Here is a 27818-nt window from a genome sequence, read left to right on the forward strand (position 1 = left end):
TTCAGACAGATTTTTAGGGTTTATGTTTAAAAAATAATAATCAAAAGCAATGTAAAAAACAAACACATCCATTCTAGGTGATTCACTAACTAGCTTACGCATATCAGGACATCCCATGGGGATTCACGTTAACATTTTTGTAAGCTGCATGGCAGGGTCCTTAAAAGGGATTAATTAAACATGTGAGAATGCCACCCAGAAGGCACTTACCTTTCAGAGATGCTTGGGAGCCACTCGCCTTTACTAAGTCTTAATCTGAGTGAACACCTCAAAGACAGCAAAGGTTGGGAGGATCAAGAAGCGACATTCATAATCTGAACATTTACAAACTACTGAACACTTAGGCCCAGATTATAATATCCCTGGTGGAGCATAATGATGTATTTGTTAGTTTTGCATCACCTGATTATAAGTTGTTTGTTTTTTCCTCACCTGGTTTTAGTGGATGTGGCAGCACCAAGTACAATTTTCCAGCTCGAAAATTAGCTTGAGGCCGTGACAGCAGCAGCCAAGTTTTCTTGGGTTTTTTCATGAATGCTTTCCCCTTTTATAGAAATAATGCAGTCCCCCTCTACTTCTCCCCCCTCCCTCACCCCACACACCTGGTCCGGCTCAAAGCAGGTGGTAAATGTATGTGGAAAAAACTCCTGGAGCGACGAATTCCGTGTAGTTATGTGTCTGGAAAAAGCATCCCCCACATAGTAATTCCCCATCCCATGTGTTTTGCTCATAATCGCATGGTACCAGGGTGATTTAACAGCACCCTAACAGAACCGTTCCATAAAATCACCCTAATATGGTAAAACGTACGTTTAAGATACCTTATCACCTGGTGTGGGAGAGATGGTTTGAGGTAGCCTGTTTACACTCTTGAAAAGAAGAGTTATTTCGTGTGCTTTGGAAACTGATCAATTTATTGGGGTTCCATAAAATCGATTAACATTTTGTTACATCAGCCTACAAATGCTGACTTACTGAGCGGGACACATCATTCTCGTACACATCAATGTTGAAAACACTTTCACAGATCAATTTTTTCCATGCCTTTTAAGGTTTGAAATATTAAAAAGAGAAAACAAATTTTACAGTTTACAACTGTCCGTGGAACGTAATTGAACGCCTTTGAAAAACAAATTAGTCTACAAGAATTCACTTAATGACAGTGCTAGGGAAGTTGTGAATTAAGAAACCAGTGCCCCGTGGAAAATCTGGACGCTTTCCAGATGCCTTGTCGAGTAGGTGACATTTTCTCCTCTCCATGAATCGCTACTCTGGAGGGTTTGTACTTTTTCTCCTAAATCCAACTTCTCAGTGCCAGTAGCTTCGACGAGTCACCGGTATCATTTATTTCGACCTAAATGTGAAGAAATATAGGAAAGTGGTTACAAAAGATAGGCTCTGGTTTATTATCATACATTTGAACTGCTCTTACAGTCAGCACTTCTTGTGAATGGCAACATGGTATTCTTGGCAGACATCACCAAAAATCTCACGAAACAGGAAGAGTAATGAAAACAATTTTAAGATTTAGGTGAGAAGAGGATGCATGCTGAGGCTATGGTTTGTCTTTCTCGCCATTTTAGTGATTAGGGATAGATGCAAAGGCAATGATGCATAGGCAGTGGCATTCACAGCTCAGATCTAACATAGGTGATGTGCACCAAGGTCTGCTGTCCAGCTTACACTTGTGCAGTGCCGACATAAAGAAATAAGCATGACTCAGGTATGTATGTCTGTCCCAAGTACAGCCGATGGGTCTTTGCGGTAACAAAGCTTTGTAAAAGGAGCACATCTTTCTTGGGACAGATACAATAACATTGCTTCAGACTTTCACTCCAAGTCCCACTTTCACCGTTGTCGACCTCATAATTGGTCAGCTAATCTGATAAAGAATATCGAATAAGTGTCACAATCCCCCCTCTAGTTTCAACATTTTTATATATCAATTCAGTAAACATCTCTTCAACCTGCAGGAGTATTAACTCTTAAGGCCTCATTTACAATATTTTGACGCACGGCAGTGCAGCAAGTCTTCCCGCTGCGCTGCCGTGCGTTTAAAGAAAAGAAAACGAATGCGTCGTATCTACAAGATACAGCGCATTCCTGTCCTTTTCCACTGTGCTGGCGCACAATTGACTGCAAGGCGCCAACACAGGCACTCTTGCACCATGGGTTGTAGGGGTGATTACTTTTGTGCAGGAAGGGACATGTTTTCCTCTTTCTATGAGTGCTGCAGAAACAACGAGGAGAAATAGAGGTATTTCTCCTCGTTGTGCCTCCCTTACACCTCCCCTGCGGAGGCATAGGAATCTGACACATTCCCAAGTGCACAAAGCCTTGTAAATCTGGGAATGCATCCGGTTCCTTGGATTTTGCGTAGTAACACCCACAGCAGCACCCATGGAATGCCCCTTTCATGCAAAGTAATGCGTGAAAGTGGGCCATAATGACAAAGCCATGACAAGCCGTGAATGATGGCTTACGTGGCTTTGAAAATATGTGCAGGCACACTGCGCCGCCGGTGCATCAAAAACAGTGGCGCACCGGCAGCACAATGGGCTTGTAAATAAGCCTGTTCATTTCACAGGAATAGGTTTCACAAACACCATTGATACAACTATAAAAACGATAACAGGAGCTTATTTACAAGCCCTTTGTGCTGCTGGTGCATCACTTTTAATATGGGAAAGAGTGACCTACCGGTGGCGCAAGGGGCTTGTAAATAAGCCCCACAGGGCCAGCAACAATCTCAATAGTAATATCAATAACAATAACTGCATTGTCAATATTAAAACCAGAAAAAAGTATTGACAAGGCCAATAAATGTTACTGTTTAGTGCTTTCCCACAGAGAGACGTAAAATACTGGCAAAACGAATATAAAAATGTGCACACACAGAGACACAGACTACTCATGTAAATTAACCAATTGACTGGGCCAACAGAATTCTAGTCACTCATATATAAAGGTAAAAAACACATGCATACATATGTACACAGTCAATACATAGAAGCACATATGTAAAGCTGGCAGGATCCCATGTGTGGCACTTTCATATAGCCCTTGTTTTTCATCCAGAATATTCTTGTGTTTTGTAAGCCCACAGCTATACTGGTTATAAAAAGGTTGCAAAGCCTAAAATGCAAGCTTTTAGTTATTTGCAACCGGGAATTAGTAAGAGACATTATACATGACGTTGACCACTTGTCAGCTTAGGTCCATGTGCTGATGCAAGTATGGGTGGGTTGAGAGAAAGTTAAAAAAAATAGACAGTTGGGGTCATATTTATTATTCTTTCATGCAGGGCCACTCATGGTGGTTTTGCGTGGCTTGATATATCTCACTTCGGTTTAGCGTCGTCCTTGCGGGGCGCAATGGCGATGAAAAACCTTGATAAATCTGACCCTCAGTCTTTATGATTCTGATAATTTGACTGGTTTTGCTGCTTTTAATAAGTTTTATAGGAAAAAGTACTTTGAATACAGTTAAAATGTTCTCTGCCTTTTTGGTGCCCTAGATTCAGAATTCTTTTTACATTTTTTTAAGAATGACTAGCAGATCCATTACGAAAACTACCATACCTATGTTTTCATTTATTTGCAGACAGTGAATCCTATGCAGTAAATCCTTGAAGTGGGGCAGGAGGCATACTTTTTACATAAGTTATTGCACTTTTTTTGAAATTCACAAATGATCACATAGAAAAATAGTACAGAAATAACGATGAAAACTATCTAATGGCACGAAGCATGATGATTGCATTCTTCCCTAGTGCAACCAATCTGTTTACTGGCACTGGCAGCTGAGTACTCTGTCCTATATCCCCAAGAGGGATTAGCATGAATAGATGTTGCAAGCAGGGTCCATAAATCCCAGCTTAACAAATAAAATGTAGGTGTTTCTGGTGTACTCTGCTTATGGCCTTCTTCTCTCCTTTGAGTCTTTTTCTAGTGTTAGGGAATCCTCTCATTCTAGATGTTTCTCTTTTCCTTCCAGGGTATATATAACATTGCAAACAGGAAGATCTTATGTGGCAGCTACTGAGGTTGAGGAATCGATGCTTCTGGCTTCTGCTTCAGGGTTTCAGTTAATTATTTTGATATTCAAGTTCTTAAAAATTATATTTTTTTCTAGATAATTACAATTTTCTTGACCTACTGGAGCTAAGAATGTAGTCAGTTCAATTCAAAATCTTTATTCGGTTTTAATAAAAAAACATTAGAGAGCACACACAATTCCATAATATATAACAACATTGCAATGACAGCCTGTATCCGCCTTATTCAAAACACTATTTATGGCAATTCATAGGAAGACAATTAAAAAACCTTGTGGCAAATTGAATGTAAACAATATGGAGGCTGTGATGGCTCAATAACTGATTCAGATACCATTTAAACATTTGACAGGATTCTTACAATTATAAGGGCCTCGTTTACAAGAAAGTGCTGCCACGCGGCACCGCGATCCTTTTGGCTGCGCCACGCAGCAGCACTTTCAAAGCACAGGGATGCAACATATTTACAATAATTTGTCGCATTCCTGTGCTCTCCCCTGCGATGGCGCACAATGGGCTGCCATGTGCCGGAGCAGGCCCCCTTGCACCATGGTGCAAGGATGCCTGCACATAAACAATCTGAAAACAGCATTTCAGATTGTTTATGTGCAGGAAGGGAACCCCCTCCTGCACATAAACAATCTGAAATGTCGTTTTCAACTTCTATGTGTGCTGCATTAGCACACATAGAACGTTCAAACCGTCATGTTTTTTAATGATTGCTTATGTACAGGAAGGGACATCTTCTTGAACATAAATAATCACTAGAGGTGATTTCCTCATTCCATGTGTTCTGCAGAATGCAGCACGCATAGAAAGATGAAAAAAACAAGGCGAAATGAATACATTTCTCCCCATTGCGTCTCCCCTGGGGAGGCGTAGCATTGAGACGCATTTCCAGGTTTATGATTTCTCGTACATCTGGAAATGTGTCTGGCTCCATGGGTGTTGTGTGGGAACACCCACAGCAACACCCATGGAACGCCCCTTTCACACAATGTGCTGCATGTAAAGGGGCCATATTTACAAGGACAGGAAAGGTCAAGCAGGGTGGCTTTTCCTAGCCTTGTAAATATGGGGCAGTAAAAGGCACAGCCGATGCGTCACAGAAAGTGCTGCACCAATGGCGCAAGGGGCTTGTAAATAACCCCTATAAGGTGCTATTTTAAATTTCCATATTCATGCTTGTTCAGTTGGGCTTGGCATCCATTGGAGTGCGTATCCTACTAAGTGACCCATCCCATAAATTCTAGTGGTTGATGAAATTTAAAGTGCAAACAGGTGAATCTATAAATTCTGCCAGGAATAGCTTCAAAACGTCCTTCGACAGAAGGTGATAAAGCAGAGGAACGGCACACCAGGAGAATGTACAAAGTTTTATTGTACACAAAAAGCAAGACGACACGTTTCGGCGATAAGACTTTTTCGAGTGAATGCAATTGGCAAATTCCCAAAGAAATAGGTACCAATGTTTTCAAAGCACAAGGAACATAGAAAACATACTATATTAACGTAAGGAGCTTCAATCTTACAATCAGAAAAGAGACTCGGTATCGACAATAAGTTATAATTACATTCAATTACATCGGTCTCCGATGTTTGCCTATATAGCCATTGAAAGACAAAAGAAGAAAAGTGAGTCGATCTTTCCCTGTGAGTCACACTCAATTACATTATTCAAACAATGTGCATTTTGTCCGTGCCTCGGTATGTCAATAAAGTTATTACTTTTGAACACTCCGTATGTATATATTTGTATGTACATTATACATGGTTTGAGGCATATGTGCTTGTGAGTGAGCAACAGTGATCATCACTAGCCGTGTACAGTTGGCATTTCAGGTCGTGCATCGGACATTTCTTCGCAAATTATTTGTCAATTGCCATAAATGCGGACATTGTTCTATCGACATTAATTCAAATTACAATTATGCCAACTCCGATCATAATTGTAATTTGAATTAATGTCGATAGAACAATGCCCGCTCACTCACAAGCACATATGCCTCAAACCATGTATAATGTACATACAAATATATACATACGGAGTGTTCAAAAGTAATAACTTTATTGACATACCGAGGCACGGACAAAATGCACATTGTTTGAATAATGTAATTGAGTGTGACTCACAGGGAAAGATCGACTCACTTTTCTTCTTTTGTCTTTCAATGGCTATATAGGCAAAAGATGCAGCTCTGAAGCACATATCTGGTTCCTCTAAGGAACATAAAACATATAAACTTCCTTGTACTTCCTAATGTTTTTAGCAATGAACAATGGTTTTAAATAAGTTTTTCTAATTTCAATGTAAAAACTACAAATAGATTGGGGCGATCTTCTATCACAAGAACATTTTACTGTTGCATTCGGCAATTGTTTACATTTTGGGAAAACCACTACTATGTGACCTATGCCCAGGCGTTATCGAGTCAGGATGAGGCAGTTTTGGATGTTAGATGTAGTTAACAGATACTGCTGTTTAGTCAATGTGCCAACCCGAGACAGAAAACCAGTTGGACCACAACCACCCCAAAACCCATTGTGCAATATTTGTGTGAGATGTCTTTAGGAATCAATTCTAAAACAAATCATGGGAATAGTTGAACTCCAACCCCTCTTTCAGCAATGAAGAGCACACTAAAGAACATTAGGAAACCATGGATACATTTTGAAGATTTATGTTTGAAAACAAAGTGCACACAATACGAATTGTAGCTACAATAAAGATAAACAGAATGGTAACAGAAACATTTAATTTAAAATCATATAGGCAGAGTATTTTATAAGTATCAGACCCTCATTTCTTCATCCACTAAGCTAAACTTAGCACCAAGAAAGAATGCCTAATTTAATTGTTCACACCTGCATATCTGTTTGAACAACAATGATTTATGTTCGGTATAATAGCAATGTCTGCTATTCTTGTCTGTGCTAACAGCTGGGCTGACAAACTCAGCAAGTGGAGTCTAAATGGCTCCTGTTACTCTTCATGCAGAGTGGGTGATGTGATTCAGCATTGCCTGTCTTTGTCAGCTGGGGTCATATTTATAACCCTGTTTGCATCGCTTTTGCACCACGCGACATGGTGCAAGAGTGATGCAAATCATATTTCAGATTTTTGAAGCCACAAAAAGCCACTTTGCATGGCTTTGAGAGCCTTAAAAATCTGGATTATGCAACATAGTGCACATCGCTGTGATGCGTTACTCTGACCTGGGAAAGTGTTCCATGGACTTTGTGTGGGTGTTCCCACTCAACTCCCATGGTGTTTGACGCAATCTCGGATTTACAAGGCCTTGTAAACCTGGGAAGGCGCCAAAGATGTGTAATGAGGTGAAATATCTTTCTATGTGTGTTGAATTCTGCAGCACACATAGAAGGATGAAAATGACTCTCAGTATTGTTTTTGTGCAGGAAGGTGTCACTTCCTGCACAAAAACAATCCTGCCTGCAACACAGGTCAGCACAGGGGGAAAGTCAGAAATGCACCGTATGCCCTAAATACGGCACATTCCTATCCTTTCCCAGTAATGCAGTGCAGAACAGCACAGCAAGTTGACTTACTGTGCTATGCCACTATTTCATAACTGTGCCCCCTGGCACGAAGTACCTCTCTTACTCTGCAGACCCCGTGCTGAGCGTGCATAGCATTATTTCTTGTTTTTTTAACTTTTCAAGATAAACAATTAGCATAAATTGGCCCAGTGCCCTTTGATAAAATTTCCTTCCATGAGACTGTGTTCTTTGAACAAGTAACATAGCTATCAGCTTTCCAGGTAACATTGCTCACAACTTAATAAGAATAATTTGGAGCAGATTAGTAAAATCAGAATAAATGCTTTGAATATATTAGAGCAGACTTGATTATCAAAGCAAAAGTGACATAAAACAAATGTGTGTTTCAAATCAATCATGTGCAATCACTTAAATGATTAACAAGTGAGCTAAAAGTGAAATACATAGAAGAGAAAAAGCATAATAATCAAAACAAGACAGATGAAGGCATACATTTTTCAGATTTTGATTGCAAATCCAGGCACTTGGAACAAAAAACATAAATAACCTAATAATAGTTAGGATCTGATTCGGCGTTGAGTGGTACTACAAGATTTCAAAAAGTTTTTAAGGAAATGCCAAATCCATAGTAAACACCATCAGGATTTCTTCCGTTATGCAGGCAGTATGATGGAGGAACGTCTACGGGTGGATTTTCTTTAGGATTTAGCATTTTCTCTAGAAATGAGAGGATTTTCCATTATCATCATGCCTAAATGCAAACCACTAATCTTATTGATGTTTTGTTTAATTCAATGAGAACACTAAAGGATGACCAGGCTTGGAAAATCCCTCAATTAGCTATCTTTGAAAAATGTAAAGTGAAACATTATTAATCCGCGAAACAGAATGCATGCATATTGACATTTCATTCTTGGAGACACATTATTCCCAAATCACATGTAGCTGTAGCTCACCAAATCCACAAGCAGTTGTTATGCCAAGAAATGCTACTGTCTTTTGAGGGATATATTTAATTTCATAAGGAGAGAGACTCAAAATGTTATTGGCCAGACGCAATTTCGTATCCTACATTGAATTATTTATGTACAAATAATGGTTTCTCTTTTCTCATATTTGTAAGCAAGATTAACTTGTTTTGAAGGAAAGCAACCAACTGGAGCGCAAGTGGGAAGGCGTCTGTTAGACCTGTCAGCCATACGATGGTCTTCCCCCAAACCTTTTGCCTCTCCTCCATTTTGAAGAACCTATTTTGTTGATCTTAGGACTCTGGGCACTTTACCACTGCTAACAAGTGCTAAAGGGATTGTGCTCTCCCCCTAAAATATGTTAGATTGCCTTATAACCAATTGGCATATTTAATTTACTTAGAAGCCGCTAGTAAAGTTGTACTACATGTGCCCACGGCCTGCAAATGAAATGCTACTAGTGGGCCTGCAGCACTGTTTGCGCCGCCCACATAAGTAGCCCTTTAAACATGGCTCGGGCTGCTTGCCATTGCAACCTGTGTGTGGGCAGTTTTGAAAAGCCATGTCAACCTGACAAACTTAATCTTTTTAAATAACACATCGAGAAGAACAAATAAATAGATCAAAATAAGTAAATAAACAACACTTACACAAAGGAGGAGACCCAACCAAACAACGCGCTCAATAAATTATGGGAAACCCTATAGGTTTTTATGATTTTCCCCACCAAGTAGATAGTGGCATACTTCATCATAGGGCCCGCTAGCACACCCTGAATTAATCCAATGTACTGGGTGATGAGTTATTCTTAACATAAAGAATTTTAATATATGAATCGCAATGATTTCAAACTGGGGATCCCATATGCAGAGAACAAATAGAACTAAAACTACCTAGGAAGGTACCCGCCTATAAATTTATTATGGGTCCCTCTTGGCAGTCTTAAAATTTCTTATGAAGGGGTATGTGTGAGAACCTATGACTCCATTACCTTGTCTGCTCGTACCGACATGTTCCAGCCTATTGAATTGCCCAACAGGGTCGAAGGCCTTCTTCAGGATTAAGATCCCTTTAATTTAATGACACTCCTCACTAGTTATTCACTATGTACTAATAGGGAGTGTGTCTGTGGCCATAATTGCCCTTACGAGACAGTTTAGTAGACACACTTCAAATGGCATACCCAACTTTCATTGTTCGAAGTCCAAACCAGGGAACAGAGTGGGGACATTGCCCTGTGGTCACACATTCGTCAAGGTGCAATGTGGCCTGATATGCCACTTTTCTCCCTCCGTTGACTCTTGCCATGCCCAAACCTTTCTTTTTAATACATATACGTCCCCCCAAGGTCAGCACTGGACAGCCCCAGGGGCAGGGTACAGTGTATTTAAAATGTTGGGCATGTACTTTTAAGTTTTACATGTCCTGGCTGTGAAAATCTCTTAAATCTGTAAAATTTCCAAATGGGAAGTGATAACCAGTTCATGTTTGGTAACTGGAATTGGAGTGAAAAACTCTGTTTAGTGGTGAAGTCGAGTTTCTCATCACAATTTTGAAAAATACCACTTTTAGATCCCTTTTGTGACTGCAGCCTGGGGCACATGGCTGGATCTAACTGACAGTTAGACTTTGTGAATTCATCCAGTCACACAATAGAGGGATTAGGTGTACCTGAATGGGCCATCTGGGGCAGGATGCAGGCAGAGAGGAGCACATCCCCACACACACCTGAAGAACCTGTGATCTGCCTGCATTGTCATTCAGCCACTTTGGAGCCAGGTCAGGGAAGACAGGAAATTCCATTACACTTCAAAGACACTGTCTAGAAGCTTCTCCCACCTTTCAGAAGAGTAAAAAGGAAGGACCTCAGACACCACCACTTCAGTATAGTTCTGGACCTGCCTGCTGATCGCTTGCCTGGGGAGGAAGACCTGGACCTGCACCTCATCTTGAACCCAGGACCCCGGAGGGACTCAAAGGGCTGGTTTGCTGGCCCCCTGATCTGAGCCTCAGGGACATGAACAGCTCCCCAACATCTCTTGAACATGTATTTAGCACTAGCACTGAAAATATGCATGAGCTGCCACCAGCCATTCTCTTTGAACTGCAGGCATCAATCATCTGTGGAGGACTGCCAATGCAAAGCACCAGCCTGCCCATCCGTAATGCATGGCCTGCTCCTCACAGCACGCCGACCACCACCTGCGACGCTTTCCTTGCTTTTCACAACCCTCTCCAATGCAAATAGGACTCTTGGCACAAACTTGAGAAGGTAAACCTTCAGCAAGACTAATCTGGGACTGTATCCCACAGCGCGCTCCATCGCAGTTGGCCTGAACTTTTGACTTTGACCCAGTCCAGCACGACCAGATAACCACGGTTGGAGCTTTCCGCTTTCAGGTGCTATTTTACAGATTTTTTTTAAAAATTCATAACTCTGTTTCTATTGATTGGAATTTTTTAATTTTGGTGCTGTTTTATTTGTTAAATTGTGCTCTAGTTTTCTAACCTGGTGTAGGATCTCTTTGCGTGGTGTTTTCACTGTTTTACTGTTTGAAGTGTGGCACACATACTTTACATATTGCCTCTAAATGAAGCTCTACTGCTCTGTGCCAAGCTACTAAGGGGTGCAGCTCAGGTTAATTTGATGTTTGCTTGTGACTTTCCCTGACAAGAATTGTGGTTTCTGCTTACTAGACAAGGGCTCACACCCCAGTCAACCAGTAACCAAATTTCTAACAGTCTCACAAATAAAAGAATTGGCCAAAAGTGAAATTGTTCAATTTGTAGAGTTTGCCCAGAGAAGAGTATACAACCTTTGCTGTGTGCCAATTGTAATACTCAAACACCGCACAAAGACGCAGTTTAAAACTTTCTTAGAAATGATGGCGCTTTCTTTAGTCCCTTTGTGAATCCTTTCAGTTGGCTTCAAAGGCAGAAACAACCAGCCTAAAAGGGACAGGAAACATCTATGTTTTCGTATGCATTTGCATTGTGCTGGTATTGCAACCGCTATCAAGGAGATGCAGGATGTAACATAAAAAAGTGGAACACTGCAAAAAGGATATTTAGGTGAACATGCAGCAGTCCCTAAAGCCCACAAGTAACATTCACGCAGCAAAAGTAGCCCATTACAGACATACCCCACTTTTTAAATAAGTACTCACTAGCAAGGTCACTGGGCAACCCCTCCTTGCAGATCACTTGAAATGGAGAATGCCCATTTATCACTTCTTTGCCTTGCAAGCAGATGCAATGTTGCTATTGTTTTGCAATCATTTGGCCTTTTATGAATCTAGCTCTTTTTTTCCATTTTACTGAGGCATGGAAAGGAGACAGAATTGCTAGCTGTGGGCAAATGTTAAGGGCTAAGAAACAGAGAATCGTGGACATTGCGGAGCAAACTGTCATCAAATTATGTGTTGAAAATGAAAGTTTACAGGACATGAGTTTGAGGAAATGAGAAAAAGACAGGGTGAGTTTGCATTCTGACAAGGGAGTGTATGTGTTATGGGGAGATGGTGTGTTTGTGGACATGTGTAGTATGTGCTGGTGAGATGGGATAAGATCATTGGTGGTGGTGGAATAGGACAGTACTGTAGAGTTGAGTATGAGATTCAGAGGGTACCATGATGGTGTAAATTACTGATCAGAAAGAAATTTCTTGAACATGGTAAGTCAAGGTTAAAGTTGCCAAGGACCATTAGCAGCATGGATGTGGACTCAAATATGTTATTTCACTGCACTGGGTGGGAATGAATGAATAAGGACATAGATTAAAATTATGTGAATGGAGTTTTGATCATTTTCACATTGTTATCTAGGGTGGAAAGAGGCATGTACATATAGAAATTGGGTCAATATGAGTGACATATGTAGAAGGCCAATGCTTTGGTCACTTCAAAATGTACATGTAGATGGGGTACATTTGGTGTGAATGCCAGCTGGTGTGGCCCTGACATTCTTGGCATTTCAGGGTTTGGATACTACCATGCAGTGGCTCCATTACTTACTGACAAGGAGTAGCTAATAGATTCCATTAGTTTAAGGGACATTTCTCACTGTCCCACTACCTTATGGTGGCATGCAGTGGTTAGTATTTTACGTTCTTTTTAATGCATTTATCGTCCAGAGAGTGGGGTGTTTGAGCTACTTAGTCTGCAGTGTCAGCAATATGCTGATGTCACTTAGATCTTGGTGGACCTTTGTGGTAATAGAGAGGAAGCTGTACAGATGGCAGTCTTGTTTGTTGGAATCAACCTACATGATAGAGAAGTGGCTCTGTTTAAACAGAGATAAAATATAGGTCATTCTGCTAGGCTTCAAAATGACTCATCTTCACATATTCAAGTGGCCATATTCCAAGGCCTGTCGCTATTTTTCATAATTTGGATATTTTTATGTTGATCATTGACTTTTGTGGTGGTAAACTATCTCACTTTTATCTGTATATGCAATCAGAAAATTGGCCTAATTTTTACATTAGACCCACAGAAAGCATTAATATAAGCAGTTGTCTTATCTACACTGTGATAATATTTGCCATCCATCCTAATGTTCCTTCAATATGATTTTGAAGCAACAAGTAATATAAAACTGTGCCATTCACAATAACTCTGATCTCTGCAATAATGGTCCTGTATCAGAACTATGAATCCAATTGGGCTTTTTAATTTTCAAAAGTGAGATTACTGTTTGTTCTTTAAAAGGTCGCTCCCAACATAGAATTCAAGCTATCCGGCAAATTTCAAATCAGGAGCCTAAACAGAGTTCTGTACTCAGAGTCAAATCCAAAGTTGCCTTTACCTAGTTGAAACTATGCCAAGTTAGGAGAACATTCACTAAAGGCTGCTGGACATTTTGGAACTACTTATGTTTAGACATCATTTAGTTTCTAAACACTCTTATGTGAAGTGGAAACTCTATAGATATTTTTTCAAGTAAACTCTTCAGATGGGCCCCTGAGCTAGAGGCAGGCACCCTCAGTATATCTTGTCTAATTCGCTTACATATTTAATTGCTTGATCACCCTCAAGCTATTCATTTAGGTTTGTACATAGTTTTGCAAATAATAGCAGGAACACATACACTTTATATATTACCCTGGAGGCCCTCTAAAACATTTTTAACTCATTTTAACTTGCTCTCAAGGATGCATTTTACAAGGTCTATTTAGTCAATGATTTTTATTTTATTACATTAGTCTTATATAAACAGAGGTTTAAACATGTTTGATATCAGCTGTGCATTGGAATGTTCTAGTTTTGCTTGTATATTTACTACTTTGAGAGTTGAGATGCCTTGACTTTCTTATGATACACATAATATATAAAAGCAAACCAACAAGACTGAGATCTTGAGACGTCTAATCTACCCTTCTTAGTCAATTCAAGTGTTCACCTGTGAACTCATCATATTTTTGGAGTGCACATGTTAAGTAGTAAGAACCACGTTTCCCTTTTAGAAAATGAAGGCACTGGTATTTCAGATGAAAACTAAAGAAAAGGCTTCAGTTGTCTGTTGTTAAGGATAACAAAGATATTTCTAATGAACAGGGTTCCTCTAAAATGCCCATATTTGCAAGGTTAATAAATGCATTCAATTCCCCATACAACTAATTACCAAAATTAACTTGCACATATCTGCTAATTAAATATTTTTCAGAGTAAGTATAAATATCTCCACAAATTGTGTGAAGGTTTTCTGAAAACTTTGGCATAAGGTGGGAATTTTAAGCAACAAAACTGTGGGAAAATCCTATAAATAGAGGTCTTGCAGAGAAACCACCTTTGGCATGAGTAGTATCTTCCAAAAAGGCTTTTGCAGGGCAGTCCTTCTTTGTTTAGGTTTCTCCTGCACAGTGCTTGCACTGTGCTTGAGAAATCTATTGTATTTAATATAATCTTCTAAGAGGCTTATATTCCGCCCTTATTTTTCATTTGTTTATGTGTGCGTGCCACTTACTTTTCTTCAATTTCTATTGGTTTGTTAAGATGGAAAAAGTCGGTGATAATATGAATAATGATATATTCATGTATAAGAACCAAGTCAAGTCTTTATTAATGAATTTGCCCGTTGAGAACACGACGTCTCGCAAATGCGTAGTCAGGCAAGCACTCAAGCCTAGGCCCGAGGTCTGATTGATAGGTCACAGGTGGGGTGGCAGGTAGCCAGTAGACAAATCCACAGACAAGAAACCTTACATCAATCCCACAAACAGGCGCAGCAACACTTCAACGTTCAAGGGAGATTGGCCCCAATAAGGCACACATGGCCAGAGAGGTTATATGCCAATGCCAGATCCTGATTCAAGTCCATGCAGTTTCTATTGGTGCTCTAATAAAATGTAATTGAAGTATCTATCTTTTGTCACCACCTCACAGTGAAATTAATTGTGAGACTTCTCAACTTCCCTGTAAAGTGATATCTATATTTTATTTAGTTTTCACTATTGATGCATCCCTAAAAATTCCTAATATTTTCTTGATGGATATATTTCAAGGTCTTTGTAAAGTTATTTTAATTTAGTGGCAAGTTAAATGAATATTTCACTTCAGTGTTGAGGTTGTACATCCAGCAATTTAGGTAAGAGTGTGAGAGGGAGGGCTCTGAGCTGAGGCCAACTTATTTTTTTAAAACAATCGTAATCAGATTTGCATTACACAGAGCCTAGAAAATACATTAAGCTGCGAGTCAGCCTATTTTACTTTACATCCTTCTACTTTAAATCCCATCTAATTGATGTGATTTTATGTTGATTTCTAAAATGCTGATTGAGTGTCCTTTAATATGTACCTCACAAAATCCACATATTTCTTCACATAGAATCACACTGTATGCATCCAGAATATCAAAACCAGAATATCGATGACAGAATATCGAATCAAACATTTTGGTAAGGTAAGTAAGCATATTTTTTTCTATTACTTACACCACATATATCTACCAACACTATATATATATATTACCTACTGGCAGTCGCCAGTAGGTAGTTATAGTTAGGACCTATTATCCATAGGAAATCCGCAACATTCTATTTGGAATAACGTTGGCGTCGATTGATGAATCTTCGCGAAAGTTTCCAAACTTTTGGCCAGCTCCGGTACGCTCCTATCCTGAAAGTTTCACGGTGATTTGTCAAGCGGGGGCCGAGAAAAAAGGCGGGTCCCAAAACGCGTTTTCCCCATGCATTTTCCCATAGGACCTGTTGACGCAGCTACAGCCCGAAGTGCTGAATGGAATTACACCAAATTTGGCAAAGAGGTAGTCCTCAGTTCAGACTCATGCCTTTTGCTTAAATGGTGTAAATCCGTTCAGTAGTTCCTGAGAAAATCAAAAGTAAAATCACATATATATCTGGGCGGAGCCTAACCACACATCTCATCGTGAGATCTGATTGGCTGTCAGCACTTCATCCAAGAAGTGTTGGTAGCCATCTTGGGACCAATATACATGATAACACCTCATTAAAAAGCATTGCAGTTAATAGAAGGTTTTAAGACTTTAGTTCCATTATAAATCATTTGTTGATGGTACCATACTCATTTTAGGAATTGTGGTGTGTTCTAAGGTGATTTTACCATGTGAAAAAGCCTTCTGCTGTGATATCATGAATCATGTTTGAGAGAAAACTATTTTATCATGCTTTTCCCACAGAGGTTTGGAAGTTGATCTATAAGCTAAACTGAGAGCATATTTTCTGTAAATTCACATTATCTTTCTCAGTCATGTGAGAATGAAGTCTGACATTCTCAGTAAAACATGTACATCCAACAAGGGCAGAGACTGTCAGTTGACTCCTTTGTGTTCTACTGCAGCTTCCCAGAGTGTTCTAAAGAACAACTAGCGCGCTAACAGTCCTATTAATGACAAACGTATGGCACACTTGAAGCCATCTTGGTTGGAATAAAGTGGTAACTCTTAAAACATTTAATTTAAAAAGGAACACAATGAGGGGGTTCATTTTGCCATAGAAAGTATGATTAGTGCTGCAGAAAGAAAAATTAGGGCACATTTTGAGTGACTTCTCAAATCCTCTTCTATTTCATTAAAAAATTCTGACATGCAGACTGAAACATGCACTTTCAATACCAGCAGCAGACTTCCCTGGTGAGCAGTAGCTTTACTACATTGATCTAATAAGCAACTAGAGTGCTAACATTCTGAATATATGGCAAATGTGTGACACATCTGAATGCCTTCTTGATGGAATCAAAGTAAAAACCTGAAATTATTTCCTACTGAAGAGACTGTAGTAAATGAGGAAATTAGGAAACATCATAACAAATAAGTCTCCCAAAATGGCCATCAGAGACAAAAGAGCCCAAATGTAGCCCAAATATCACCCAGATGTAGCCCAAGTATAGCCCAATGACAGAATGTCCCAGAGTGTTCTAACGAACAACTAGAGCGCTAACAGTCTTACTTATGACAAAAGTATGGCACACCTGAAGCCATCTTGATTGGAATAAAGTGGTAACACTTAAAACATTTAATTTACAAAGGAACAAAATGAGGGGGTTCATTTTGCCATAGAAATTATGATTAGTTCTGCAGAAAGAAAAATTAGGGCACATTTTGACTTCTCAAATCCTCTTCTATTTCATAAACAAATTCTGACATGCAGACTGAAACATGCTTTTTGAATACCAGCAGCAGACTTCCGTGGTGAGCAGTAGTTTTACTACAGTGATCTAATGAGCAACTAGAGTGCTAACATTCAGAATTAATGGCAAATGTGTGACACATCAGAATGCCTTCTTGATGGAACCAAAATAAAAAACTGAAAGTATTCCCACTGAGGAGACTGCAGTAAATGAGGAAATTAGGAAACTTCATAACAAATAAATCTCCCAAGATGGCCACCAGAGACAAAAGAGCCCAAAATGTAGCCCAAATATCACCCAGATGTAGCCCAATGACAGAAGTGTGCAAAACACTTATTTTTTGTGTATTTGCAGTTTTATATAGTGCAGACTTGTCAGGTATTGGAGTGCTTTACATGAGCATTGGTTAAATCACACAAGATCAAATTCATTTTGGTTGTAGAAATGGGGAGATTAAGTGATTTGACCAGAATCACAGAATGTTGAGCTGAAGCAGAAACTCCAACCTGGTTCCCCAGTTGCAAAGTCTGCAGCTCTGGAAGTAACACCACATCCTCTCCTCTAGGTGCAACATTTAATCAAGTGGTCAACTGGATAAAAAAACAAAGATTACAAATAATGTAAATGTTCTTTGTCGCTATTTGAAAACTCAGAAAATATGTCCTCATTTTAGTTTTTTAGAGCACTAACCATAATTTTGATGCAAATAAGACCCTCTCATATATGTAATTTCTAAAGGAAATACTCTAGGTATTACAGTTTTGATTACATCAAGATGACGTCAGGCGTTCCACACTTTTGTAATAAATATAGAATGTTAGCAATCTAGTTGTTCATTGGGATACTGTGGAGAGGCAGAGGCCAGGGACACGGACTCTGAAAATTGAAGGCAGGTAGGAGAGTGCAGAGGCAACAATTTGACCACACTGGGCAGGCAGGAAGGGCAGTGGCAGCACAACAGACTATGGAGGGCAGTGGAAAGGGGGCAGGGGCAACAAACCAACAATACAGGACTGGCAAGAGAGGCTGTGGCAATATAATAGACCATTGTGGGCAGAAGGAAGAGGCAGTGGTAGTACAACCATACATGCCAACAGACCTGTTTCAGCCAGGAAACGTCCAATGTTTTTAAGCTCAAATGGGCTTTATTTGATCTGTCTCCTGTCTACAATCTCCTCTTTTTCAATGTAACTCAAAGGGGAAAATCAATACCCCAGTTTTTTTTCAAAATCTCCCTCTTACCAAGTTCTAAATGTTCGCAAGTATGGTACATTGGATCATGGTAGGCAGGAGGAATTGGGGTAGGGACACGGACTCGGATAACAGAGGACAGGAGGGACATGGAGAGGTGCATCAAACTGACCCTACAGGGCAGGCATCAGGGTTTGCAGCAGCACAATACACCACACAGCGCATGTGGGACGGGAGTGCAGCACAACAATCCATAGAAAGCAATAGAGAGAGGACAGGACCATGCACATGGACAACAGTGAACAGAAGGGAAAGAGGCAATGGTAGCTAGCTGACCATAATGGACAGACAGGAGAGAAAGCTGCAGCATAACAGACCATAAAGGGCAGGAGGGACGGATCAGGGGCATTACAATGGAACAGACAAGCCAGGAGGGAGGGAATAGGGGTCTGCACATGGAAACAGAGGGCTGGGGGCAAGGGGGCAGGGCAGGAGCACCAAGATGACCATGGAGGTCAGGCAGGATGGGCACTAGAAGCAAGACACACCATGGAGAGCAACAATGAGACTATGATGGCATACACACAGACCATGGAGGGAAAGTGGGAGGGGGTCAGGGACAGCTAGCTGACCACACAGGGAAGGTGGGGGGGCCATGCCAGCACAGAAGACCATGCATGGCAAGCGGGAGGTTTAGTGGCAGCACAATGGCTATGATGGGCAAGAAGGAGGGTGCAGGGGCATGCACAAAGGACCATGGAGAATAGAAGGGAGGGTCAGGACCTGGGCACAGACAAGAGAGTTCAGGGGAAGAGGCCTCACAACAGACCACACAGGGCAGGCAGGAGGAGCAGTTGCAGCACCAGGGAGGGCAGAAGGGTGTGGCAGTAAAATGGACCATGGAGGTCAGGAGGAAGGGGATAGGGGAATGGCATGTGGACAGGCAGGGTGGAGGTGGCAGGGACAGGTTACACTCATCTGACAATGCTAGGCAGGTGGGAGGGGAGTGGCAGCTCAACAGAACACTCAGAGTAGATAGGAGTGGCAGGTCCATGGAACATGGTGGGCAAAAAAGATGGAGCAGGGGCATGCACAAAGACATCGGAGGGCAGGGGGAAGGAGAAGAGGGGCAGCAAGCTAAGCACAGAGGCTAAGCAGGAGGTCAATGATGAACCATAGAATTGGGCAATGGAGGGCAGGAGGAGTGGACTGGTACATCATGCTAAATGGAGGGCAGTGGCAGCACATCAGACCATGCATGGCAGGAGGGAGGAGGCTAGTCCATGGATTCAGACAACAGAGGATAGGGAGGAGGTGGATGGGGCAGCAAGCTAACTGTTCAGAGAAGGTGGGTATTAGGAACTTTATTGTTTTTAAAATGTGTGTCTGTGCGAACTACTTAAAATATGAACAAGTATGCAGCATAATCTCACTTTTATTCAGGAAGAAGAGGACGTTTGTGACTGTGACTCCGGGCTCACTTGGCAGAAACACCCCCTGACCCTCCACCCACATCGCAAAATGTAATGCCCGTGAAAAGGGTAAGTGGACACAGTGTTATATAGAACATAGTCATGAGAGCACGATTGAAAATGAAAACTAGATATAGTATATGGTATAAACTATGCACCAAAAAGTGTGATTATAAGATGAACCGGGGCGTGAAATATAATATGCAATACATTGTGCGCAATGACAGATTCATTGGAGAGCGCGAGATAGCACAGGCACTAGCGCGTGCTATGCGATATGCGCCTTGGAGTGTAATATGCACAGGGCAGTGTTGTGTAACCTAACTAGTCTCTAAAGTTGTAATATAAAATATGTGCTGGAGAGTGTAACATTGCATATGCACTGTGACAAAGATATGGATCCCAGATTGTAATATGTATGGCATAGCGCTGTGCGTTATAACATAGGCATCGAGGAAGGTACGTTAGATGGGGCAATATAACCCGTGCAAAGGCAAATGTGGCATGACATATTCACGGGGTGGTGTTACAGTGCACATGGGCTAGAGTGTCATAGCATACGCACTAGCTGGTGGAATACAACCCAGAGTATTGAGACACTCGGCGGGCACTGGTGGGTGTAACACAGCATTGGGCTCAGCCAGGAGCACGCTGTGACTCTCAAGTGAGGTTCGTCTCCTTTCCAGAGAGTAAAAAAAAAGTGTTACACATCCGCCGGTGGATGTGTATTTTATTAACCGTGAGGGGGGTTTCTTGCATAGTTTGGTCGAATTTTTGTCGAATCCCCTTTGAATGGCTTGGTGTGAGTGTATATTAAATGTGCCCCTCAATAGCTACCCATGTTTGTATAAATAAACAACAAGGGTGTCTACTTGGAGAGTACCCACCGGCGGGGGTGCCGGGATTAGGTACGGTAGGGCGTCAGACACGTCAGAGCTTCACTAGTGGTGTAAATACATTCCATGTGGATTCATTCTATGCATAGTCGCCTTTTAATGAATATCACGCAAATCGTCATGGTGATAGGTACATACGGTTTGTCCAGTATGTCCTAGGTGTTTCTATAAATATATATTTTTTTTAAATAATAAAAAACAAAGGCCGGCCCCGGGGGATGTGGTCCCCGGGGCCATAAGTGGCCTGAGGAGGGGAGCAACGCAGCCCCCTCCTAAAGATTTTTTTTTTTAAATAGGCCATGACCTGGGGTTTGGGGTCCCCAGGGCCGATTAAGGCCTTGGGAGGGCCACATTTATTTTTTTCAACAAAAATAATTAGGGTGCAGGCCCTGGGGGATGGGGTCCCCATTGCCAGTAAATTAGAAAAAGAAGGGGGGCCACACAGCCCTCCTTCTTAAAAAAATAAAATAAATAAAAGACCGGCATCGCGCCGGAGGCCACGCCCGCTCCTTGCAGCACTCTGCAAACGTGCCCCCTGGCCAGTTGTAAGTTGGGGAATTATTTCCCCTTCAATACTGAGGGTCCCTGAGGGCCAACTAGCCCAACAGGTATCTCCAGTATGCGCCAGGGAGCTGCGTTGCAGACAGGTGTTCTGAGGCCACGCCTCTTTTTACACCTCTATGCAACGCAGCTCTGTGGCGCTTACTGGAGGTACCTAGTGGGCTAGTTTGACCCTAGGGACCCTTAGGATTCAAGGGGACTTAATCTCTCAACTTAGAACGGCCACAGGGCGCGTTTACACAGTGGTGAAGGGAGGGGACGGGGCCTGAGGTGACGTGTGCAAACACGCCCTGTGGCGCGTTTTAAGTTGGGGAAATAATTCCCCTTCAATCCTGAGGGCCCCTGGGGGCTAACTAGCCCACCAGGTGCTTCCAGTAAGCGCCACTTAGCTGCGTTGCAGAGAGGTGGTCCAGGCCATGCCACTTTTTACACCTCACAGCAACGCAGCTCTGTGGCGCTTACTGGAGGTACCTAGTGGGCAAGTTGGAGCCTAGGGACCCTCAGGATTCAAATGAACTTAATCTCCCAACTAAAAACGGCCACAGGGTGTGTTTACACAGTGGTGAAGGGAGGGGACGGGGCCTGAGTTAACGTGTGCAAACACGCCCTGTGGCACGTTTTAAGTGGTATTTTAAATCCCCTGCCCTATTATATACTAAGGGCTTACTGAGGAGGTCATGCTGATCACAGGGGGACCCCAACGCATAGTGTTCCCTAGTGTATGTAGGTGTTTTCACTGTATTCTGAGTGCCTTTTAACATAGCACTGGCTCTAGGACTGGTTAGTCAGACTCAGTTACCACCAGTATCCATCTGAAAAAGTTGAGGGTACAGGATGATTTTGCAACAAGGCTTCTTTCTGCTCTTCTGTTTGTTCTTTCTGCATGTTATCCTTCTTCCTGCACTTTTCTTCGTCTTTGAGGACTTCTGTTGCTTCTTTCTGCATTTCTTTTTTTTCTTTTTTTCTGTGCGTTTTTTCTTCTTTCTTCACATGTCCTATCTCTGTAGGCATAGTTAGAAATTAGCATTTAAAAAACCTTTGAAATTCACTGAAAAAAACATAGGTTTCAGGCACGTTATAGTTAGGAATTAGCATTTACAAAACCTTAGAAATTCACCAAAAAAAACATAGGTTTCAGGGGCGTTATAATTAGCTGGACTTTTCACTCGTACAAAACCATTGAAATTCCCCCGTTATAGTTAGTTCAGCTAACTATAACTCGCAGGCCCGCAATGCACTGCTGATGACGTCACATATTACATCACTCATGACATGGTCAGTGACATCACTCATGACATCACTGATGACATCTCAAATGACATCACTGATGACATCATCCTTGTGATAGAGTGGCAGACCTCCTCTCCCCCTAATATAACCTTTGATACACACATTCAAAAATAGAAACTAAAATGTTCAAAACAATGGACATACCAATATCAGTTACAACAACCTATTCAGCAATTCTAAGATCCACATACACATCCACTCATTCACCAACAGTCCTATACAGTCACTCATACATGTACTTACTCATCTTATGTACTCATACACCTATACATCCTGTTACACAACACCACTCATCCATAGAGTTACTCAAACTCATAGTCACTCATGCTAATAAAGAATCAAACATCCATTTACTTGCATATACAGTTATACACACACCATCACACTTACTCCTACAGAAACTTACACATACTTAGTCTTTTAAACAACCACTTATAGAAACACATACTTATTCATACAGGAACTCTTTCAATCTCTCACTCTCACATATACTCACTTATATACACCAATAGTCACATATACTAGTTTAAAACATATGTAGTTACTCATAAAGACACTATTGAGACAGTCATTCACTAACTAACACACCCATGCACACACTCATCCACCCATACAGTCCTGCACACATGCTGTCTTCAACACATACAAACAGTGAGTCACTCATTCATTCACCTATGCACTACGTAATACCCCCACCGAACCATACAGACACTCAGACACTCATACTGATACGCAAAAAACCAACTAATAACCTATATAGACTCTCATGTAGCTACTCACCAACCGATGCAGCCACTTGTACACAAAGTGAGAGACTGATACAGATATTTACATATTTAAACATTACTCACTAAGCCATGTATTCACTAAGATACACTTAATCAGTCAGTTATACAATCAATTTTTCAAAAACAAATCATCCATTTAGACACTTATATACCCATTTATTCTTCCATCAACCTTGAGATATACATATATAAAACGTATGTAATTTTCAGAAAAACACACATTCACTGGATGATGTCATCAGTGATGTCATCAGTGATGTCATTTGAGATGTCATCAGTGATGTCATGAGTGATGTCACTGACCATGTCATGAGTGATGTAATATGTGACGTCATCAGCAGTGCATTGCGGGCGCGCGAGTTATAGTTAGCTGAACTAACTATAACGGGGGAATTTCAATGGTCTTATACGAGTGAAAAGTCCAGCTAACTATAACGCCCCTGAAACCTAAGGTTTCTTCAGTGAATATATATATATATATATATATTACCTACTGGCGGTCGCCAGTAGGTAGTTATAGTTAGGACCACGTTTCCATAGGAAAACCTCAACGTTCTATTTTGAATAACTTTGGCGCCGGTCGACGAATCCTCGTGAATTTCTCAAAATAGGTGGGGCGCTACGCTCCGCTCCTACCCTGAAAGTCTCGGGGGGATCCGTCAAGCGGGGGCTGAGATAAAAGGGGGGTCCCAAAACGCGTTTTTCCCATGCATTTTTCCATAGGACCTTTAGAACGAGCTACAGCCCGAACGGCTGAACAGAATTACTCAAAATTTGGCAGAGAGGTAGTCCCTAGGTCAAGGAAGTGCCTTTTGTAGGTTTGGTGTAAATCTGTTCAGTAGATTCTGAGAAAATAGCCTTTAAATCAATATATATATCTGAGCCCGCTTACGGTACGCTTACCGTACGCTTACGGTAAGCGTACGGCGGCGTGCGCGAGCGCGATTCTGATTGGCTGTTAGATCTTAGTAAACATTCGAATCGGCCGAAACCAGGAAGCGGCGGCCGCCATTTTGTGTATTTCACTCTGAAAAAAAAGAGTGAAAACAAGGAAAGGGGGCAATGAGGAGAGTTACAGACCCCCTAACATTTGTAAGGGGGTCAAAGAAGGACAGAAAAGTACAAAAAAAACATTTATTGATTTTAAAAAAAATCACGGGGTACGCGTACGGTAAGCTTACGGTAAGCGTACGGTAAAAAAATAAAAATAGATAAATGAAAAGCAGATTTAAGAGTTTAGAAATTAGGGAGCTCTAAAAAGAGCTGTTGTGTTTATGAAGTCATTTTTTTAGTGGTACCTACAAGTAAGTACCGATGCAGAGTCTAAGGTTCAAGAGGAAGACTCTGTTCCCTTCATCATTGAAGTGCACACCATCTCCTCTATAAATGTCTTGCATGTCATAACGCAAGTTGTTGTGGTAAATGGCACCCATACCATAGTCACGGAGGAAAGCAGAAACAGATTTGTTGACGTGCTTTCTTGCTTTGTCAATCTGTGGACAGAAATGATTGGACCAGTTCCATTTTTGCCTTTGGCATATGTTGGAAAACACAAAGGCAGTTTTAGGGAAAAGTGTAAACAGTTGTGCAAAGGTGTCCTTCATAAGCATTTCCAGACCTACCCCAGTCAAAGTGCCTAGGTCATTGCCACCACAGTGCACTATTATGAGGTCAGGGTTGGTGCCACTTTAACCCTCTCTGACCAATCCATTTAATGTCTACATTTGGCAAAGCAAGGTCTCTCACCATATCTGTTTTCTCTGCAAACTTTTCACTCCAGAAGACATAGCTGTGCCCTACAATCCACACTGTGAACATCTTCAAAGGAGAACTGGATGCACTCAGGAGGTGTCTTTCAGTAGAATGGCAATATGAAAAGAAAGACAGTTTGGAAATGGAGGCATACATATTTTTTTCAAAACAAAAAGAACTGATTGGCTGTTTCATACCATTCTAGAATAAAAACTAGGCTGTATGTGTAAATTAATAGAAGCATGTTTTGTATTGGTACAAAAAAATGTGTAACCAAAGAACAGTACTATGGATTTGCTGTAAGGTTTGAAAAGTCAAGCACTCTTGCTCTGTGGAATTGAAACATTGTGTGTCGAACTTCTGACCTAACTGCACACAGCAGTGTTCCATGAGCTGTTGCTATGGTAGCAGGCAGAAGTCAAGTTGGGGGAAGGGTACTAGGCAGAAGTCAAGTTGGGGGCAGGGTACTTTTGGAAAAGGGTTGGTTTTCAACCAATAGAAATGTGTGATTACATTAGAAAAAAAGGGGGAAGCACTGAGATTTGAAACTTACATGTATATGTGTGGAAAAATAGAGGGAAAGTTTGCCATTATCTGGTTCTGCTGAGAGGAGAGAGGTGAACACAACAGAGATCCTGGCTCTGATAATCTGCTGTTTGAGTGTCACATTTCTTTCACAACTAACTAATTTTAAAGGTGAGTTTACAGTTTGAGAGGGGATGTATGTGGTAACTTAAGAAATGAATAATAGAAATGGGAATTGTTTTTGTTGTAGTTGCGTTTATCATTTTCTGTTTTGGGAGAAATTTAAATGTGAGGAACATGTAAAATAATATGGAGTATGTTTTCACAATAAATTAAGGTGTACTGGAAAAAAAAAGAATAGTTTAAGGGTTTGAGGTTGGACTCAGTAATGCAAATACATTCAGCATCACTAAGGCTGGTTGCCCTTGCTGGAGTGTAGGCAGTCACCGAGAATACACATGGTGGTGGTCTGAAAAAACAGTTTGGACATGTGCATTTAAATAAATCAAAAAAAGTGGTTTCATAATGTGTCAGTCTGTAAAAGTGATTTTCACTTGCCCCGAAAAAAAAAGAGCAGTAAGTGTGCTTTCAAATTGGCAAAGAAATTTCGTTTTGGGACTAATGTGAAAACATGACTCTGTGTGCAGAGAGGAATTATAGGCAGAGATGTATTGCGTATTGCTCTGGTGATTTCACAGTTGCATTAGATGGAAAGGGGGAGCGAATTTTTGGGGGAAGAAGCAGACTCTTAGCACACACCCATGTGCTTGCCATGTATAATCATGCACAGTATTTACAAGCGAGTGGGGTTTTCAGGTTTCAGTCTGTAATGCAAATACATTCAGCATCACTAAGGCTGGTTGCCCTTGCTGGAGTGTAGGCAGTCACCGAGAATACACATGGTGGTGGTCTGAAAAAACAGTTTGGACATGTGCATTTAAATAAATCAAAAAAAGTGGTTTCATAATGTGTCAGTCTGTAAAAGTGATTTTCACTTGCCCCGAAAAAAAAAAGAGTAGTAAGTGTGCTTTCAAATTGGCAAAGAAATTTCGTTTTGGGACTAATGTGAAAACATGACTCTGTGTGCAGAGAGGAATTATAGGCAGAGATTTATTGCGTATTGCTCTGGTGATTTCACAGTTGCATTAGATGGAAAGGGGGAGCGAATTTTTGGGGGAAGAAGCAGACTCTTAGCACACACCCATGTGCTTGCCATGTATAATCATGCACAGTATTTACAAGCGAGTGGGGTTTTCAGGTTTCAGTCTGTAATGCAAATACATTCAGCATCACTAAGGCTGGTTGCCCTTGCTGGAGTGTAGGCAGCGACCCAGGTTACACATGGAGGTGGTCTGAAAAAGAAGTTTGGACATGTGCATTTAAGAAAATCAAAAAAAGTGGTTTCATAATGTGTCAGTCTGTAAAAGTGATTTTCACTTGCCCCGAAAAAAAAAGAGCAGTAAGTGTGCTTTCAAATTGGCAAAGAAATTTCGTTTTGGGACTAATGTGAAAACATGACTCTGTGTGCAGAGAGGAATTATAGGCAGAGATTTATTGCGTATTGCTCTGGTGATTTCACAGTTGCATTAGATGGAAAGGGGGAGCGAATTTTTGGGGGAAGAAGCAGACTCTTAGCACACACCCATGTGCTTGCCATGTATAATCATGCACAGTATTTACAAGCGAGTGGGGTTTTCAGGTTTCAGTCTGTAAAATATTTTTTGGAAAAAAATGTAAATATGTGTACTGTATTATAAAATGTTTTAAAAATATTAATACTTTTTTCTTTTTTTCCAGATAGATATAGAAAAATTTCGAAAACTAGAACCATTTTTAAAACTATTTTTTTTAAAAACAAATGAATAAATATTTTTTTGAGTGAGTATGGTAAGTCAATAATAATAATTGTAGTCTCTCAAGGACCTTGTAATGTGATAATTGATTTTTAGTGTTTTTTAAAAAAAAAAAAAAAAAGTACGCGCACCGTACGCGTACGGTAAAAAAAAAAAAAAAAAGTTTTAAAAAACATATGTAAAAAAAAGATGAAAGATAAGGTTGGCTCTTAAAAGAACCGTTGTGTTCATGCAGGGACAGAGGAAAGGAAGCATGGGAAAATTATTCAAAGCGACAAATGTGCTGATCTATTTTGTTGTTCACTAGGGAAACACTGGTCTCCCTATAGCAAATTAGATC

General features: G+C 40.8%; 1 protein-coding gene across 3 annotated transcripts in view; it reads right to left on the reverse strand.

Moving 5' to 3' along the window:
- Nucleotides 1-894: 894 nt before the first annotated feature.
- LOC146831275 (sodium/potassium-transporting ATPase subunit beta-1-interacting protein 3) overlaps nucleotides 895-27818 on the reverse strand; it is a 2306425-nt gene continuing 2279501 nt past the window's right edge. For 2 of the 3 annotated variants that reach the window (XM_085605544.1, XM_085605543.1), the window contains one exon: nucleotides 906-1354. Coding sequence is in view for 2 of the 3 variants with exons in the window: in XM_085605543.1 (XP_085461669.1) it covers nucleotides 1341-1354 (14 nt within the window). In the remaining variant the exon portion in view is untranslated. Of the gene's footprint in view, nucleotides 1355-27818 lie in introns of all 3 variants that reach the window. The other variant, XM_085605542.1, reaches the window with a different exon arrangement.

Source organism: Triturus cristatus, chromosome 5_1, assembly GCF_964204655.1.
Source record: "Triturus cristatus chromosome 5_1, aTriCri1.1, whole genome shotgun sequence".
NCBI classification, from domain to species: domain Eukaryota; kingdom Metazoa; phylum Chordata; class Amphibia; order Caudata; family Salamandridae; genus Triturus; species Triturus cristatus.